A 17,132-nucleotide genomic window follows, 5' to 3' on the forward strand; every position below is an offset into this window, starting at 1 on the left:
CGTTGACGGGACATGCTGTGGTTTGTCTTTGTCAGAGTTAATTAAGGTTGATGGTGTTACAGTGAGAAAACGGGAGTCCACTAGAGGGAGTTATCTCAATAGCCTGCAGGTGTCAACTGTGGTATATTATTATGGATGGTGGAGAGTGACTAAGTACATTTACTCAAGTTTTGTACTTAACCACTATTTTAAGGGCACTTGCAACTTCTTCTTATTATTATTATTTAGAGTAGAGAGTTGATCTATTGGGGGAAATTCACAAACTACCCAACAGTGCATGAAGTAATTCAAATTAGCTCTACCTTTTACTTAAGTAAAATTATTCTGTGCTATTACTACTTTTCCACATTTCTTCATTTAGAAACACTTGTCTGTCTTTTTTTTTCTGCAGATCAACGTCCTCCAGGCAAAGAAGAAATTTGAGATCCTAGATGCTGTAAGTAAATGCATACAGACACACAAACAAGAACAAGAACACATCCTACATCCTCATGATACATCCCAAATACAGAGATAGTTATGTGTCGGGTCACAGCACTTCATAATGTTGAAATACCAACCGGTCCTGTCCCACCCAGATGCTGTCCTTCATGCACGCCCAGTACTCGCTGTTCCAACAGGGCTACAACCTGCTGGATGAGATCGACCCATACATGAAGAAACTGGCTGCTGAGGTGAGGAAAGCATCTTTTTCAGTGCTCAGAGGGCCTTCGTGCTCCATCAGCTGAGCCGTGCTGTTTCCCCTGACGTCCGAGGCCCTCTGTCTCGATTAGAATTGGTTTGTTCCTCGTCTGAATTATTGACATGAGGCAGTTACGTAATATATGATTTACTCTTCTACTTGTTGATTGAAACAAGTTTATGTTTGATTTTGGATCCATTTTACTTAATGAACAGCTTCCTCTCAGCATGCAGCAACAAGGCTCCATTACAGTTAAAACCATAGTTTAGCTGCGACTGTTGGGTGCACATGTTATTTTGGATTAACTTGTTTGTCACAGTGGGCTGACTGCTACACAGGAGCTGAATCGATGCTTCATTACAAAACACTGACCTAGCATGTCATTGTAGGTTTAGCGTGTGTGTGTGAGTGGAAAATGTTACAGTCTCTGAATCACTCAACCTCTGACAGTGCCTTCGCTATGTTTGCTACATGTCACCGTTATTTCACTGCAAATTGAAGAGTTTTCGCAGGATGATCCTTTTTTCAGAAACACTCAACTTGTTTTTCTTGTCTGTATTCTGTCTGTGTCACTGGGCTCTCAGCTGGATCAGCTCGTGATTGATTCAGCCATGGAGAAGAGGGAAATGGAGCATAAACATGCAACCATTCAGCAGAGGGTGAGTTCCTATTTTTTGTTTTGTTTTTTTAGATCGACCAAAACAAAAACAGAAATATGCAGGGTATCTGCATTTCTTTGACAAACACTGAATACAGTTTTTTTAAAAAAAAGTAAAATAAATTAAAAAAAGGCCTTAGAAGTCATTAAACAGTCTTAACACACCAACTAAAAGTGGGATTTATTTTCGGCGGAGGTTTGTGCTGCAGGAGGCACCATCAGACCTGTAGAAAACTGCTCAAACAAAACTGAAATAATCATTTCTAATTGGTTTATCCATTTGTCATTTAATTAATTATATTATTGTTATATGCTACTGAGACGTACTGAAAAAATGTGCCATAATACTAAATAATTCCAGACCATATCATAGAGATGTGCAAAAAGTTTAAAATGCGACAGAAAAGTTAATGTTTTCATCACAGGATCATCGTCAGCACAACTTTAACATGTGAGGAACCTCCTCTCCTGTTTTGTCACTGTGCAGGCACTTTTTGCGATGATGTGCTACTCTTTCGTGGATTCAAGAGCAAAAAACCCTTTCATTTTGTGCATGTCTGGAGTTTGTTTGAAGCTATACACACAGGTTTTGGGCCTGAAGAAGAGCCCTTTTGTCCGTCAGGTTGGCAGCCTGCTACTGAGCTGCTCAGAGGCTCTAACAGGGTGTGGATGTGCTCACATCTCACCTCCAAGATCCAGTCTGCCACTTGGCCCAGTGCATCTGTTGTGACTGGGGAGGGATTAGAACTGGGCAGCTGGGAAGTGTTTGATTAATCTCCCTAACAAAGTCCGGGCATTGATTTAAGCATTAAATCAGGTGGAATTAAGTGTTTTTTAGACATATTAATCCCACTGTTGTCTGCTGCAGACGGTGTGCTGATGTATGATTAGGAGCCTCGCTGTGCTCTTAGTCCAGTAAAGTGCTGACCTTGTGCTTCACTGAGCATTTTTAGCCACATTAGTGTCATGGCCGTATGGATGGGACTGGAACATCTCGTCGGCTATTGGATGGATTCATATGAAATGTTGTACAAACATTCATGGTCCCCAGTGGATGGATCTTACTGACTTTTTTGTCATGGATGGATCACCAGGAAATTTGGTACAGACATTCACCCCCCCCCCCCCCCCCCCCCATCATTACGAATTCTATTAGCATAGGTGATCCAGTTTTCACCTCCTATTTTCTCCTGGTGATCAAAAAAAGGAATTCATAAATGTAAGACCCGCTCTCAATCTGCCACCTTGTTATTTAATAATTCAGAAAGTCATTTTTTCAGCAGGCCAGTGTCTGGCTCCTCTGCACCCCAGGGTCAGTGACCATCTGTCGGACTGCTCCGGTCAGCGCTGTCCCTGCAGGCGCTGCGCTGTGGATGGAGCCACAGGGAAGGGCGGGGTCACATGTGGGGCCAGTTATTGATCTGTTTTTGCCAGAGCTGTTAGACAGTAAGCTTCTGCACCATCCAACCCTGAGGGACACGCTGTAGTAAATTAACAAGGTCACGAGCTGAAGTCACATTAAAATTTGCGTGGCATGAAAATACTGTGGTGCACCAAGAGGTGTGGTTTGTGTTGCAGGAAGACCAGTAAGGAGGATAATCAGAGGTGCATTGAACCTGGCAGATTATTGTATTATCCCCACCCAAACTAGTCTGGTGCTTCTAACACTGTATCTCCTTTTCTTCTGCTTGTATGTTCCCAATGCCACCATCTCCTCCCAGACCCTCTTGCAGGTGAGTACTCCTCCATTTGTTTTTCCCGTCTGAGTTTTCATCTTTACTTGACACACATCTTTGGTTTAGCGTTTAGCGGGGAGGGTGCAGCGTAGCCCGCAGTGTCCATACAGAGCATTAACAAACCCCTTTGAAGTTTTCTTCAAGCTGTAGCCAGACTCCTGAGGCCTTGGGGGCGAGCTGGAGTGCATCCTGATTAATTTATATTAAACAATTAGAAACACTGAACTCAGTTTGAATGGCCTGAATAGAAACCGTCTGTTACATCACACATTGCAAAAGGGTAACTGCAGTGTACTAAAATAGAGATACAGCGTAAAGATGCTTTTTCCTGCATTAAAATGCTTGCTTTTTCACTTGGTATGTATTACAATTCACGTGTAATCATTCTGAATCTGAAATATTAAACACAGATTTGACATTTTGGATTTATTCGTGCACAGAATTGCGGAACGTCACTGTATTTTGCATTCGCCGTCTTTGTTCTCCGCTGCTTTTAGAACAGAATGACCTACTTTGTTAAAGAGATTTTTTCCCCCCTTGTTTCTGTTCTTCCTCATCGCATCGAGCATGTGCAATAAGCCTTGTGTAAACTTACACAGGGCAAAAGGGCAGGGCAAACCTCGATACAAGCAAAAACCAGGAGAGCAGAGCGTGAGTTAAAGTGCTCCAACCGCGAACCGACTGCCACTATTGCTGGCTTGGCACTCCGAGCAGCGACGGCATCTAAATGCCAGAGCCATTCATTTTTAAGTGCAGATTTAATGGAGAATTCTTGTCGAAGGCAGTTGGCTCTACGTGCTATTCTACATTTCTGTGTTTACATCACCAGCGTAGCGCTACATGCTGCCCCCGTGTGTCACTGAATTTATTTTTACAGCTTGAATCCCCAGATACATGTTGAAAAAAAAATGACGACAAAGCATAAATACAGAGCAACAGTAACACAGTAAAACATTACTTACAATGTATATACATAATGTAAGCAAATATTAAAAAAAACATTTAATAAGATTTTTTACTGCAACTAACAGTTATTATTATCATTATCGATTAATCTGCAGATTATTTTCTGGATTAAACAATAATGATTTTGTTTATAAAATAGTAAAACATTCATCAAACATCTTCAGATTACTAATTATATTCAGCCAACAGGCCAAAATTCATATAAAACAATCAAAAGCATAAAATCCCCCCATTTGAGAAGCTGCGACCAGCAAATATTTATTTATAAATCATTGCAGCTCTGACATAATTAGAAAATTAAATTTTACATATGGCATTTTTTCATTTTTGCAGCCATTTTGTCCAAAACTTCCCATGAAATCCTTATGTGGGAGCTGACAAAAATAGCTTTTAACACATTTATTTATTCCCACGTGATGTTTTTCGCCCTGGGCCTTCATCAGATGAGGTCATCTGAAGAAGGCCAAAGGCTGAAAACGTCACGTCACACATTTGTTCCTTGTCTCAAGTGTCGGCTTTTTGAGTCTCCTCATTGTCACCATCCTCAGAAAGTTGTGTTGCCAAGGATTCAGAGAGCTGAAAGAAAGCTGAACATGAAGAGAACTGTGTCCAAAGGAAAGTTTATAGCAATAATGCTGCCAGGAACATAAGTAGCCACTGATCTCTGATAACATTTCCTCCTGAATACTGTTGTTAAATCTCTTTTTTTTTTATTTAAGCATTAACTTGAGCCTGATCTTGCATCTGATCGCCACAGTTGTAGCTGACCGAAAGCTATTTCTCATCTCTTATGATCAACCTCAAGGCAGGATAGCATTTAGAGTAGACCTCCAAGGTGTCTGGCTTTTGTAACTTTGTATTGACGTCGACCTGGTTTGTTGAGGATTAGTTGGAGCAGCTAAGCAGATGTCAGGCAGGTATGACGGAATGAAGGCGTTAAGCCGGTCTGTAACAGATGAAAGCTTGTAGGCTGAAATCATAATGAGACACAGAAGGATAAACAAATGCCTCACATCAGAATGAGTAATCAGTGCTACCAACTGGGCTCACCATTTGGCGTCGGAGCTCTGCAGCTTAGCCGGCAGGCTGACCTGCGGACAGCAGCAGCAGCAGCAGGTGGATCAAGCATCAGGACATGTTGTTTCCACTGCCCCACAACAATTTACTTATTTGGTCCAAACATCCAGAAGTCTCTGTTTCCCTGCTTGTTCAATAATTCACAGATGTTCAGTTTCTCTCCGAGTGACGTTGCATCATTAAAAATAGATGTTCTTTGTTGTGGGCTTGAGAGATTGCAGAGTACCACCCAGTGCACATCTTGTTCAGTGTTTGTGATGTTAGATTCAAAAAAGGAGAGGCATCCGACATATGAAGGTAAGCTGCATTGGATTCTTACAGATTCCATATTTGCATTGCGGGGCTGTGTGTAGAGCTGTTGTCAGCGTAGATGCTAAATCAAGCCCTCAGTGGTATTTGTTTGGTGATCTGGGCAGCCTGCCAGACAGATTCCCTCTGGGTCACCAGAGGACTGAAACTCCCACCTCACCAAGGGAGGTGTGTTTGGGGAGTTGTAAAACTGAAGCAAACCCAGACACTGAAGTGTCAAAGCAGCCTGCTTGTGTGTGGGTCAAGAGCAGCTACAGTACTGCGTAGTGTAGTCCACTATTCTTCCCCAGCACCCTGCTATGGATATCTTGGCAGCTGTATGGTAATTAGTCCTAATCCTGAGGCTCGCAGGGCAGCAGGCAGGTGGCTGTAGTGGAGGGCACACATGTCAGTGCTGGAGTAACGCACCGCACTGCAGCAACACAATGCTGTAGCCTCCGCTGTGAGAGCTGCAGCCCTGAGAGAGTGAAGATGCTGCTGCCCTGAGAAGTCTGAATCTCAGGAGCCTTTTTGTATTATATTTTTCAAGGTTTTTGCCTTTTTTGTGTGCTTTTCGATGTTGCTGGAACACACCAGACGTTTCAAGATGAAGATCTTTTGCCGGTGGGACCACAGTTTGGTGGGTTCATATGCATTTCATTGGCTGTTTGTTACTTAAGTGCATACCCTCAGTTGGTATTTTAATGTTCAACTTTATTCTAGGACTTTGTGACTGTTTTTGCCATGACACTAGAGAGATGTGCAGGCTTTGTAAAGCTAGTTGGTGTGCTGCGGTAACAATAATATGTAGAGCATCACTGTTGAAGGCTTCCTATCATAACGTATGCTCTCACTCACTCTCTTTATTTCTGGAGTTCCCGGGTGTAATGCTCTATGACAGATACGTGTGTGTCCATGTTGAAATAAGTGTTGTCTAGTGCACACTGGTGGCTAAGTGCATAGGAAAATGCAATCATGTGGGACAAAACAGTTGAATTCCTGCACACTTTTTTATATTAACATAATAATTTATCTAATATTGGATGATTTATTTTATATTTTATATTCATGTAGATATTCACAATTTGGTTCTGAAATGTGGACGGTTAAGAATCGTGTTGTGGTTGAAAAAAATGCTTACTTTGCATTGCCCATCTAATCTTTTGTAGTTAAATTAATATTTTTTCAGCTGCTTTGGAGATATAATAATGTTTTAATGAATTATTGATGTTACAAACTGTGTCTTTTAGTTGTCTTGTTTGACACTGTAAATGTGATGCCTGACGAATGTCCGTGACTGAAACGCTGTGCCTCCCATGTGTGCTGGAATTCACCCTTTCGCTCTCATACGCGTACAAGTTAAAATGGTGATATGTGGAGAGCCGTAAGTCGTTCTATTATTCAGACATGCGGTAAAGAGTTAATGGTGTGCTGGGAGCTGCTGCACGTACACACCCCCTGTTATGAAACAGGAGAGCGAACGAAGATGGGCTTTTATTTGGGTCACACCAGCAGACACTTTTGTATATTTTTAGGTGTCTGATACGTCTCCATTTTGGAAGTGTGCAGCCTAACTTGACTCTAGCGGGAAGACTGGGGCGTTTCTTTTCTCAGGGCTGCGTGCATGAGAAATTCAATTTTGGATAACTTAATATTCTGTCCCTCCTGCATATTACATTACTTCTACAGTGTAGCTTATCTCTGCCTAGTCTCAGGACACACACAGTCGTTCTTCCCTTACTGCACATGAAACATGATGATTTTTGTGCTTCCTCAAACCCTTCAGTTTGGGACTGACTCTGCCCTGAGCCCTAAATACATGTGTGTCTCTTTCTGATGGCCAGTATTAAAATCCTAGGTGTCATGAAGTGGTTGGAGGCTAATTTCACATGAATCATCCTCTCTGTTTATGTAATAGTCTGCATCACACTCACATCTGTTGAGTTATGAAATGCCCCAGTGTGCCACACAGGAAGATGGCATGCAACTCCTATATGTACATGGACTAACACGTGATGCTTTCTGCATGATCTCACCATGTCTGATGATTTGGTTGGCTCACTGTATGTATGTACGTACAGTGCAGTGCACACTGAATGCTACTGGTAGTCCAGGAACAGCACACATGCAACCTCTTCGCAACAAAGGATGGACAAGTGTTTTGTTTCCTGTTTGACAATGAAAAGATTCAAACAAAACATCCTGCCAGCGATCACCTGGTGTCTTAACCTTTTCTATGACAGCCAGGATTAATTTTTTGGTTCTTGTGTTTTGCTTTTTCTCCTCTGTCAGGACTTCTCATATGACGACACTAAAGTGGAATTCAACTTGGATGCTCCTAATGGTGTGGTGATGGAGGGCTACTTGTTCAAGAGGGCCAGCAATGCCTTTAAGACCTGGAACAGGTAACTAAGATGACAAACACCTGTAATTTATCCCATTAGTACTCACAGTGAATTTATGGTTAACACTGTAGCATTTCCACAAAACTTGTATTGAATTATATAGACTTTGAAAAAAGGAGAAGTGTATTAATTTGCACACAATACAAAATGTATTATATGCTGTTTATCTTATTTTGTTTTCTGGGTCTGTTCATATTTTATGTTTGATTAAATCTGAGTATTGCTACTCTTGAACAGTTGGAGGTAATCTAAAATGGTACTTCTTCTTTGAGCCATAACTCAGTAGAATCTGAACACAAAGACACACTACACATATTCTTAGATTCAGTGAGACTTTCACCTCCCGACAATATCATTATCTCCTATGACCATCGTGCAGAAACGTCCGTAATTCGTTTTCAGAAATCATAGAAAAAAGATTGTCCTTGTCATTCCAGAACTTGCCTGAGAATCACCATGTTTTTACGTTTTCTTGAGTATCAAAGTAATCAAGTGATACTTTGTCAAAATGTTAAAAAATATAAGCTTGAAAAAAACAGGGCTTAATTTACAGCAGAAAGCTATCTCACTGCCAACATTATCCTAACAATACAGTTCTATAACATATATCTAGTATCGATCTAATACTAAAAATGTATAGTATACTTTTACCAAATGTTTACTGAGCATGTTATTTCCTCAATTTCAGTTTCAGCCTATATCTGTCCGTCTGTCAGTGGCAGGTTTGGGAGATTGGTGAGGTTGTGATATGAAGCAGTCTAATAAATTTATCTCACAGGATCACAATATTGCGTTTCAAGGAGTAAAACCCATTTAACTTTATGCTTTTACCCGCCCTTGATCACTGCTGTGCACAGTGGGTCACCTTTGCGCTCTTAGTCTTTCGCATTGAAAGGATAGCCATCTGAAAGTAAGCTTTATTTATCTCTCCCTCCTCTCTGTCTCTCTCTCTCTCTCTCTTTAGACGGTGGTTCTCCATACAGAACAGCCAGCTGGTCTATCAGAAGAAGCTCAAGGCAAGTCCATATATCTTTGAGCTATCAGCGTTTCCCCGGGGGTAAAGTGGGCTCTAAGAGGTTAAGTGCAGGGACTTTGAATGTTTTTCATCGTTACGGTGATCTCCACTGACATCCATCATCACTCACCGAGCGCCGCATGCTTCAGAGTCGAGAGATCTCTGCTGATGTCTGAGTGGTTTTCAGGTCATATTCAATTCTCTGCTTGACATCAGCGTGTGTAAATATCTAATGGTCACAGGTACTCTGAGGTTGCCAACTGCCAGGACAAACGTCTTATCGCGGAGGAGCAGCTGTTTTCATATTTGTGTTGATAAGCAGAGAAAAAAAAGAAGCTGTTTGTGTGTTTGCAGGATTCTCTGACGGTGGTGGTGGAAGACCTCCGGCTGTGCTCTGTCAAACCATGTGAGGACATCGAGAGGAGGTTCTGCTTTGAGGTCGTCTCCCCCTCCAAGTAAGAAAACTAACTTCAAGACATCCTGTGTTCGATGGATGACCATGCGATTTGGTTCAGACATTCATGCTCTGCAGATACCTTATTTAACTCTTGATGCCGTGTTCGTTTAGCATGTCGCACTAGAATATGCCGATCTGTGCAGAAGGGACATGAGGAGTTTTTAATGACACTACTTTGGTTGTTTTGCAGGAGCTGCATGCTTCAGGCTGAGTCCGAGAAGCTAAGACAAGCGTGGATTCAGGCAGTTCAAGCTAGCATTGCCTCAGCATACAGAGAGAGTCCTGACACCTACTATATAGAGGTAAATCACCGGTCTGGGCGTAAAACGTGACATTTTATAGTATCGTGCTGATGTGGAAAGTAAAGTACATTTACTTAAGTGCTGTGCTTATATATAATCATGAGGTACTTGTACTTTATTAGAGTATTTCCTAGTTATTTTGCAGATTTAACATTTTACACCTAAAATACATAATCAGCTTATGAAATATATTGCATTGTTTTTAAATCAAAATACCTGGTTAAAATTTGTTTAACATTAAAGGAACAATTTGGCATTTTGGGAAGTACATTTATTTGCTTTCTTGTTGAGAGTTTGACACCACTCTGTGTCTGTGCAGTAAATAAAAACCTACAGACGCTTAGCTTAGTTGTGATGTGGCATCTTGTCATCCTAATGAACGGCTTTTTTTGTGTGTTTTATTTTCAGCATCTGGACAGAACGGCCTCTCCGTCCACCAGCAGCATCGATTCAGCCAGCGAGCCGAGGGAGCGCAGTGCGCGAGGGGAGACCATCCTGCAGCGGATCCAGTGTCTGCCGGGGAACGAGCAGTGCTGTGACTGTGGCCAGGCCGACCCTCGCTGGGCCTCAATCAACCTGGGCATCCTGCTGTGTATCGAGTGCTCCGGCATCCACAGGTAGAGTCCAGAAAATCATTTGTATCTTTCAGATTTATCTAAAAAGACTCAAACAGGAATCTTGACTGTGGTGAATGAGCCAAACCATTTGCCAGTGATGGAATACAACGAAGAACTCTTTACTGCACTGATGTTCAGTTTTGAGGTTCTTGTACATGACTGGTGTTTTTTCCATTTTCTTCTCCACCACATTTATCTGATTGCTGAAATTACTTTATAGATTAACATTTTACACACTGCACACCCAAAGAAATCTTCATTTTACCAAGTAATTTGAGTCGTTTAAGTCTGACTTTCACAAAACAAGTAAAAACTCTGCCAGTGTGGTGAGACAATATCAGTGTCTTGTAGAAGTATAATATGTAACGTTTCATTTCTGCATTTAAAAAAAACAACTGCACTTATGTTCTAAAATTTGCTGAGTTGTGTGCTTAGATTACAAATGTTTCTAACAAAGCTCAAAACCCAGAGAAATTTGTAATTTTATTCAAGGTTAGAGTGAGTTTCGTTTGGTTGCCTCTCAGTGGCGTCATATCCCCCTTATCCCCTCCAGTCGCTAGAACTTCCAGGAAACACCGTATGATGCATCAGAGAGTCAGGAAGGAAGTCAGTGAACTCGCTAACTAGCCACTCCTGATGGATGACGATTAGTAATTAGCGATTTCACATTATGTTAGCTACTGTTACTTAAGGCTATATTATGAGAATGAAATGACGTAATGTGAATGAAACTTTAATACATTAACTCATCCATGAACATGATTACCAAGGAGATCAGATCAAACTACGTCTTTGGTTATTGTTTTGAATGAGAGACCCCAGTGACAGACATTATACAGAGCGTGTTTGATAGAAGTCAACTGGTTTTATGAATTTTCTGCAATGAGGTAACATTTTTCTTGATTCAAGAGCACAAATCCCTTATTCTGTCGTTAAGTAACAACAAGCAAAACACTTTTTTAAATGGAGGGGGGACTTAAAGTAAAAGATCTGGATGCTTCTTCTACCACCAGTGTGGTGGTGCCACAGTTGCCACCACACTAGTGCTGCCAACTGTCTGTTACTTTGGCCTTACGCTGTGATGTTAACGGCACTGAGACAGTCTGCCACACATGCCGGCGAATGGATTAAAGCGCAGCATGTTGCTTATTGGATCAGGCTTTGATTGAGAGTTTTCATTGAGGGAGGGAAGTGAGAAGATAAAGACGGCTGCAGAGCTGTGACACTCGCACAGTGAAGGAGCCATTCAGTCGTTTAATTCACTGTCAGATCCTGGTGAAAATGATGTAATGCTGCTGAATGAAGGTATCGCGCTGCAGATAAACACATCCCCTCATCATCCAGATCAGTACAACGCGCTGTGTTCTGTTACATCACAGCGTTGCGTCATTGAGGTTAGTTTTCAGTCTCCTGGTGGGAAAAAAAAAAATCCCCTGAGTAGTTGTGTTTGTTATTTTTAATTTGCAATTATTACTGCTTATGCAATCACAAACCCCATCCCCGTGTGTGTTCCCACCTGTTGAATATTCATGTTCCCTTTTTGGTGCTCGTCCTCTCACGGTGAGATCAGACATGGCCTCCTTGTTACAATGCAGGGTGATGAAGGGGAGAAACACAGTATCTGTGGGGTTTTTTTTTTCTTTCTGGTGTGCCGCTGTTGCCTGGATACCAGACAGCTTCTTGGGAGAACTTGGTGATTTGCATGACATTAGGAGCAGCTTCTCTCATTTCCCCCAGGATAACATTGTGTGATTTTAGATCCTTGGAGCTATTCAGACCAGGTCACCTTACACAGCGCTATAGTGTATTATTCATTCTTCTGCTTCCATATTAAAAGAATATAAACTACTCTGATTTCCTTGTGCTGACCGCCATCTGTTGCCTTATTAGTCATAACAAATTACATTTGTTCACTTACACTTGGCTACAGAACATTAAGACACCATATTATTTAACTTAACATTATGGTTTTGTTGCAGGAGTCTCGGAGTTCACTGTTCGAAGGTGCGCTCACTCACACTGGACTCATGGGAACCAGAATTATTAAAGGTACAGTTTGTCTCAGCAGCATCCTGGGTAATGAGGACAAGAATGAGGCCATTGATATTGTTGCATTAAAGGAATAATTCTACAGTTTGGGAAATAAGCTTATTTGAATATGAAGCTACAGCCATGATGGATATAAGAGTGGTAACAATCCTCTCACCTCACCCTCCGTCTTAGTGTGGAGAACATTAAAGTCATGTCTCTTGTCTTTGTTTTGTAGTTAATGTGTGAGCTTGGAAACAGTGTCATCAACCACATCTATGAAGGCTCATACCAAGAACAAGGTCTAAAGAAACCTTTACCGTCCAGTTCAAGGTAGGAATTCATAAAATCCAGCCAAGCTATAAAAATATTATCTAATGCATTAAATCTGGTACCTTTTTAAAACTATATGTCTGCTATCTGCTGTATGGTCCTTTGCAGGCAGGAGAAGGAGGCTTGGATTAAGGCGAAGTACGTCGAGAAGAAATTCCTGAAGAAGCTGGGCTCCACTGAGATATTCATCAATGGAGAGAGGAAGTCGGAGCGGCGGTGGAGCGTGAAGAAGTGTCGGAGACACAACAGTGCCACCACGGTACCTAAAACACGGCGAAGATATAGACAAGACCCCGGAAGCATCTCCCCTTCTACCCTCTCCTCAGGTACTTCAATCGATCTCTGTCTGGACTTAAAAGTCTGTTTTAAATCTTAAAAAAAAGATTCTCCTTATAATCCCGAACTTGCCTGAGATTCCTCCAGTGATGGTCGATGGTCGTCTGTACATTCATGGGTGAAATGCAAACAGAAACTGCTACTTGCTGATTTAAAATAGTTTGGCAAAATGTGAACAAATATAGTCTGAAAAGTTGTGTACTGAATTTTTTAGCGACATTATGATCTTTGGGGAGTGCAGTTCTCTCAAGTTAGCCTGAATTGGGGCCCACATTGTCAGACCTTAAGAAAGAAACTGTATATTGATGTTACTTCCCAATATTTCATATTTTTATCTAAAAATGAAACATAGTGTTTATATTTAACACTATTTTTAAAATGATGGTCAAAGGAGTCTTTTGGAATCATGTTGAATGCCCTCAGCAATAAGGGTTGTGCTCAGTGCTGTGACTTGAATGACATGTTAAGACATGAGAGGCACAAACTGGGGTTAAACCTGTATGATATTATTATCATTACATTAGACAAAAGACATATTCTTTGGTGTTCTCACTGGTTACCCTCTCCTGTGTTTGTCTCACAGCTGCTGCTAAGTTCAGACGAGACTCCCTGTTTTGTCCTGATGAGCTGGACTCTCTCTTCTCCTACTTCGACACGGGATCCGGGCCTCGAAGTAAGCGACTCTCTATTTATATATTCTGTTGCAAAGAACCTGCTATTTACTACACCCAGGCCACTGTGAGACACTCAAGCCTTTAACTGCAGCCTCTTACTCAGACTGCGGATCAGATGCATGGATCTTGTGTTTCCTCTTTGCGCTTGATTTTGCTCTTTTTAAACAATACTGATCAGCCAGAAAGAGACAGCGGTAACTAATGTGTCCATTTTTCTGGCGTCTCCTGGTCCGGCAGGCTTAAGCAGCGACAGCGGGTTGGGAGGCAGCACAGATGGCAGCACAGACATCCTGGTGTTTGGCGCAGTGGTGGACAGCGTCACAGAGGGTGAGTCAAGTGGAGGAATGTGTGACAGATGGTCCCTTATGTGCCGTATATGCTGTGGGCACAAAATGGTACATAGTGAAAGGCACAGAGACCTGCAGCTACAGTTATAGTTGTCCTGTACCCTCTGTATCCTGTGTTGCTGTTACATGAGTGCCCCCTTACCCTGTCCTCAGAGTGTGAGGTGTCGGAGGACTCGAGCGGTGAAGCTGAGCTGGAGGCTGAGCCAGAGACGTCAGACCCGGAGGACGTGAGGGACCTTCATCCCGGAGCGCTGCTCTACAAAGCCTCAAAAGCCCGCAACCTGCCCGTCATGGCTGAAGCACTAGCTCACGGGGCGGATGTCAATTTGGTCAGCGAAGAGGATGAAGGAAAAACGCCCCTCATACAGGCTGTGATAGGGGTGAGTCAGTTGACTGAGTGGTCTCAGAGTCATATAGGACGCTTCATATTTGTGTCACGGTTACATCACAGTTAATGTTTTAGAACAAAAAAAAAAGAGACTCGTAAGTCTTTTCAGGTCTTGTTAACCTTGTCACTTGTCAACCTGTGGAAACAGTTGTTAACGTATCCTGTGGCACCGTGGGCCCTTTTACTCCTGTTGTAGGGTTCACTGATCGCCTGCGAGTTCCTGCTCCAGAACGCTGCTGACGTCAACCAAAGAGACGCAAGAGGGAGGGGGCCCCTGCATCATGCCACGTATCTGGGACACACAGGGTGAGTCAGGAGGCAGAAATGAGCTCTTAACTGCAGGCTGCATTTGTAGCATTTGTGTCTCGCGTTTACATTTGCATTTCAAAACGACGTGGTGTGTTGTTAGGCATGGATTGTCACAATGTGCCTCATGAATACAGTTTTTTTAGCATCTAACTTCATGTCAAAGCACTCCCTCTTTATGTCCTTATGTCATCATTGACAGCTGTCGTTTACTCCCTGTTTTCTAATTATTTCATGTCATTTAATACGACTTCTGACACTGCTAAACTATACTATTGTAGGTCTTTTCAAACAGGACAACATATTGGAAAAAAATGAAACTATTGTAATTTCATTTTCTTTTTTTACTTTGTTCCCATGACACTTCACCTCGTGGTAACACTGCTTCTGGCTGTCTACCTGAGGCTGGTGCTCATTAAATCAATGACAATCATTCAAAAACAAAGTACACAGTCTCCTCAAAGCTTATAACAAGCCAACGAGATGCCGCAGCAAACCGCGGTGTTCCTCCGGCGACCTCGTGTAGTCGAGTCAAACAAAGAGAAAGCTGCTAGTGATGGAGACAGGAAAATGAATGTGCATAGACAGGGGCTAACTTGCTGTGGGCTCTGGGTCAAGTGATTTCTAAATTCGCTCAGTGCACCGCGGACACGCACGGAAAGCACACAGGAGCACGCAGCCTGCCCAAGTGAACCCCCGCACTCATGGAAAACACCAATTTCAGGGGCGTCGATTATGCTAATGATCAAATGTCACTAACCTGCGCCTCCTCCTGAACAGGTGACATTTGTCAGGGTATAGCAATGTCCAATTGATAGAGAGTTTGGAACATTGGAACGAGCAAACGTCACAGAAAAAACTAAGATGTTTGGGAAGAGAATAGGAAAATGTTCTTGCACAAAGCCCATTGTCTGAAGGCGCCTCCTTGAATTCCAGTGATTGTGTTATTTGTTTCATGTCAGTGAGCTCGACGAATGTAGCACAGACCTTTTAAAATCTAATTGGATGTGTGTTTGCAGTGATTTGCTGATCTCCCTTTGCTCTTTGTGTTTTCAGGCAGGTGTGTTTATTCCTAAAAAGGGGAGCTACACAGAACGACGAGGACGAGGATGGGCATGACCCTTTGAGTATAGCTGTGCAACAAGCCAATGCAGATATAGTCACACTGTATGTTCATTTTATGTAAATACTTTCCATAAAGTTTATTCATTCTCCATCTTTGATGAATTTTTAACGGTCTCTTCTGCGTTTTGTTGCTTGGTCCCATCAGGCTGCGTTTGGCCCGGATGAATGAGGAGATGCGGGAGTCCGAGGGACCCTTTGGACAGCCAGGTCAATACCCAATCAGCAGCCCCACTGAGCAACAGTATAAGAAATGCATTCAGGAGTTTATCTGTCTCAATATAGCGGAGTGCTAGAATCAGGTCCAGTCAGGTTACAGTGTAAAACCAGTGCAGGGGGTGCCAGTAAACATATGACTGACTGAGAGGAAGCCACACGTTGGGGATATCGCGCCTCGAGCTTGTTTCCTCCACTTTTTTTCTCTCAAAGGGACTTTTCACCAACAATTTAACTTCTGCTCTACATCAGATATATCGGAATAATTTGAGTGTTCCAGTCCCCAGCATGGTCAGCCGCCAGCTCCTCGCTCAGGATCACACAATAACTCAGTGTTAACCTCCTCCATTGATGTCAGATTTGACCGCTGGACTTCGCCCGACTGTTTGCCAAAAATTCTGCATAGATGAGCGTAGTCAGGTGCTCGTCAGTCCAATCAAAGCAGAGCTGAGAAATCACTGCCAGGGAAGGGTTTTAGCCACTTCTTTTAAACATAATCCAGCAGCAGCGTTATTGTCAAGCAGTCATTAGACCATAAGGCCATCAGCAGTGTGCTTGGGAACAACTTTGTCCTTTATTTGGAGGTTTCAGAGGCTACAGGGTGTTCTTATCCAAAGACTTGCCACAGATCATTTGTCCCAACAATCCTGCGTATAATTTCGTCACGTGACTGGTTTTTACTGTAGTGCTCAGTGGGGGGACCTATTTCCAGATGTTCCAGAAGTCCCATTCATTTGTCCCATATATAGCATTATGTGACTCCCAGTTGGAGCACTTGCACGGCTTGTAGCAGCATGAAACTCTCTCGGTTAAATCATCAGTACAAAAGGCTGAAAACTGCTTTAAAAGATCAGGTTTATGATACAAAAAAAGTTCTTTAAAAAGTTAGACGTTAAGTACGACTCCCATGGCGCATTTCTATTTTGGTTTTGCTATTGCTCTGATTTGTGCCTCTCTATGGTGACGGTGGCCGAGGCTTATGGGTGTTTTAGTGTTTAGAGCCACCTGCCATACCAAAAGCGCAGACTAAACATCACTCCTTAAAATAAATCAAAGTAGAGATGATTAAAACTGTCATAGCATAAACCTAAAGGGACATTACATCATCCGGGAGACATTGAGGATGTCGTTAAAAGGAAATTTTGAGATGGGAATGCAGCATCGGTAAAAACGTATCTG

At 42.4% G+C, this 17,132-nt stretch overlaps 1 protein-coding gene across 1 annotated transcript in view; it reads left to right on the plus strand.

Annotated features, from left to right (window-relative positions):
* The window catches only part of LOC139209966 (arf-GAP with coiled-coil, ANK repeat and PH domain-containing protein 3-like), a 62,471-nt gene that overhangs the window by 39,564 nt on the left and 5,775 nt on the right, over positions 1-17,132 (plus strand). The window contains exons 7-24 of the mRNA XM_070839904.1: positions 392-436; positions 579-674; positions 1,267-1,341; positions 3,062-3,073; positions 7,700-7,812; positions 8,777-8,828; positions 9,182-9,282; positions 9,475-9,586; positions 9,995-10,203; positions 12,183-12,252; positions 12,470-12,564; positions 12,673-12,890; positions 13,484-13,573; positions 13,812-13,901; positions 14,075-14,301; positions 14,506-14,615; positions 15,672-15,782; positions 15,886-15,947. Of these exons, the coding sequence (XP_070696005.1) occupies positions 392-436; positions 579-674; positions 1,267-1,341; positions 3,062-3,073; positions 7,700-7,812; positions 8,777-8,828; positions 9,182-9,282; positions 9,475-9,586; positions 9,995-10,203; positions 12,183-12,252; positions 12,470-12,564; positions 12,673-12,890; positions 13,484-13,573; positions 13,812-13,901; positions 14,075-14,301; positions 14,506-14,615; positions 15,672-15,782; positions 15,886-15,947 (1,888 nt within the window). The remainder of the gene's footprint in view (positions 1-391; positions 437-578; positions 675-1,266; positions 1,342-3,061; positions 3,074-7,699; positions 7,813-8,776; positions 8,829-9,181; positions 9,283-9,474; positions 9,587-9,994; positions 10,204-12,182; positions 12,253-12,469; positions 12,565-12,672; positions 12,891-13,483; positions 13,574-13,811; positions 13,902-14,074; positions 14,302-14,505; positions 14,616-15,671; positions 15,783-15,885; positions 15,948-17,132) is intronic.

The sequence above is a fragment of the Pempheris klunzingeri genome, chromosome 11 (genome assembly GCF_042242105.1).
Source record: "Pempheris klunzingeri isolate RE-2024b chromosome 11, fPemKlu1.hap1, whole genome shotgun sequence".
Classification (NCBI taxonomy): domain Eukaryota; kingdom Metazoa; phylum Chordata; class Actinopteri; order Acropomatiformes; family Pempheridae; genus Pempheris; species Pempheris klunzingeri.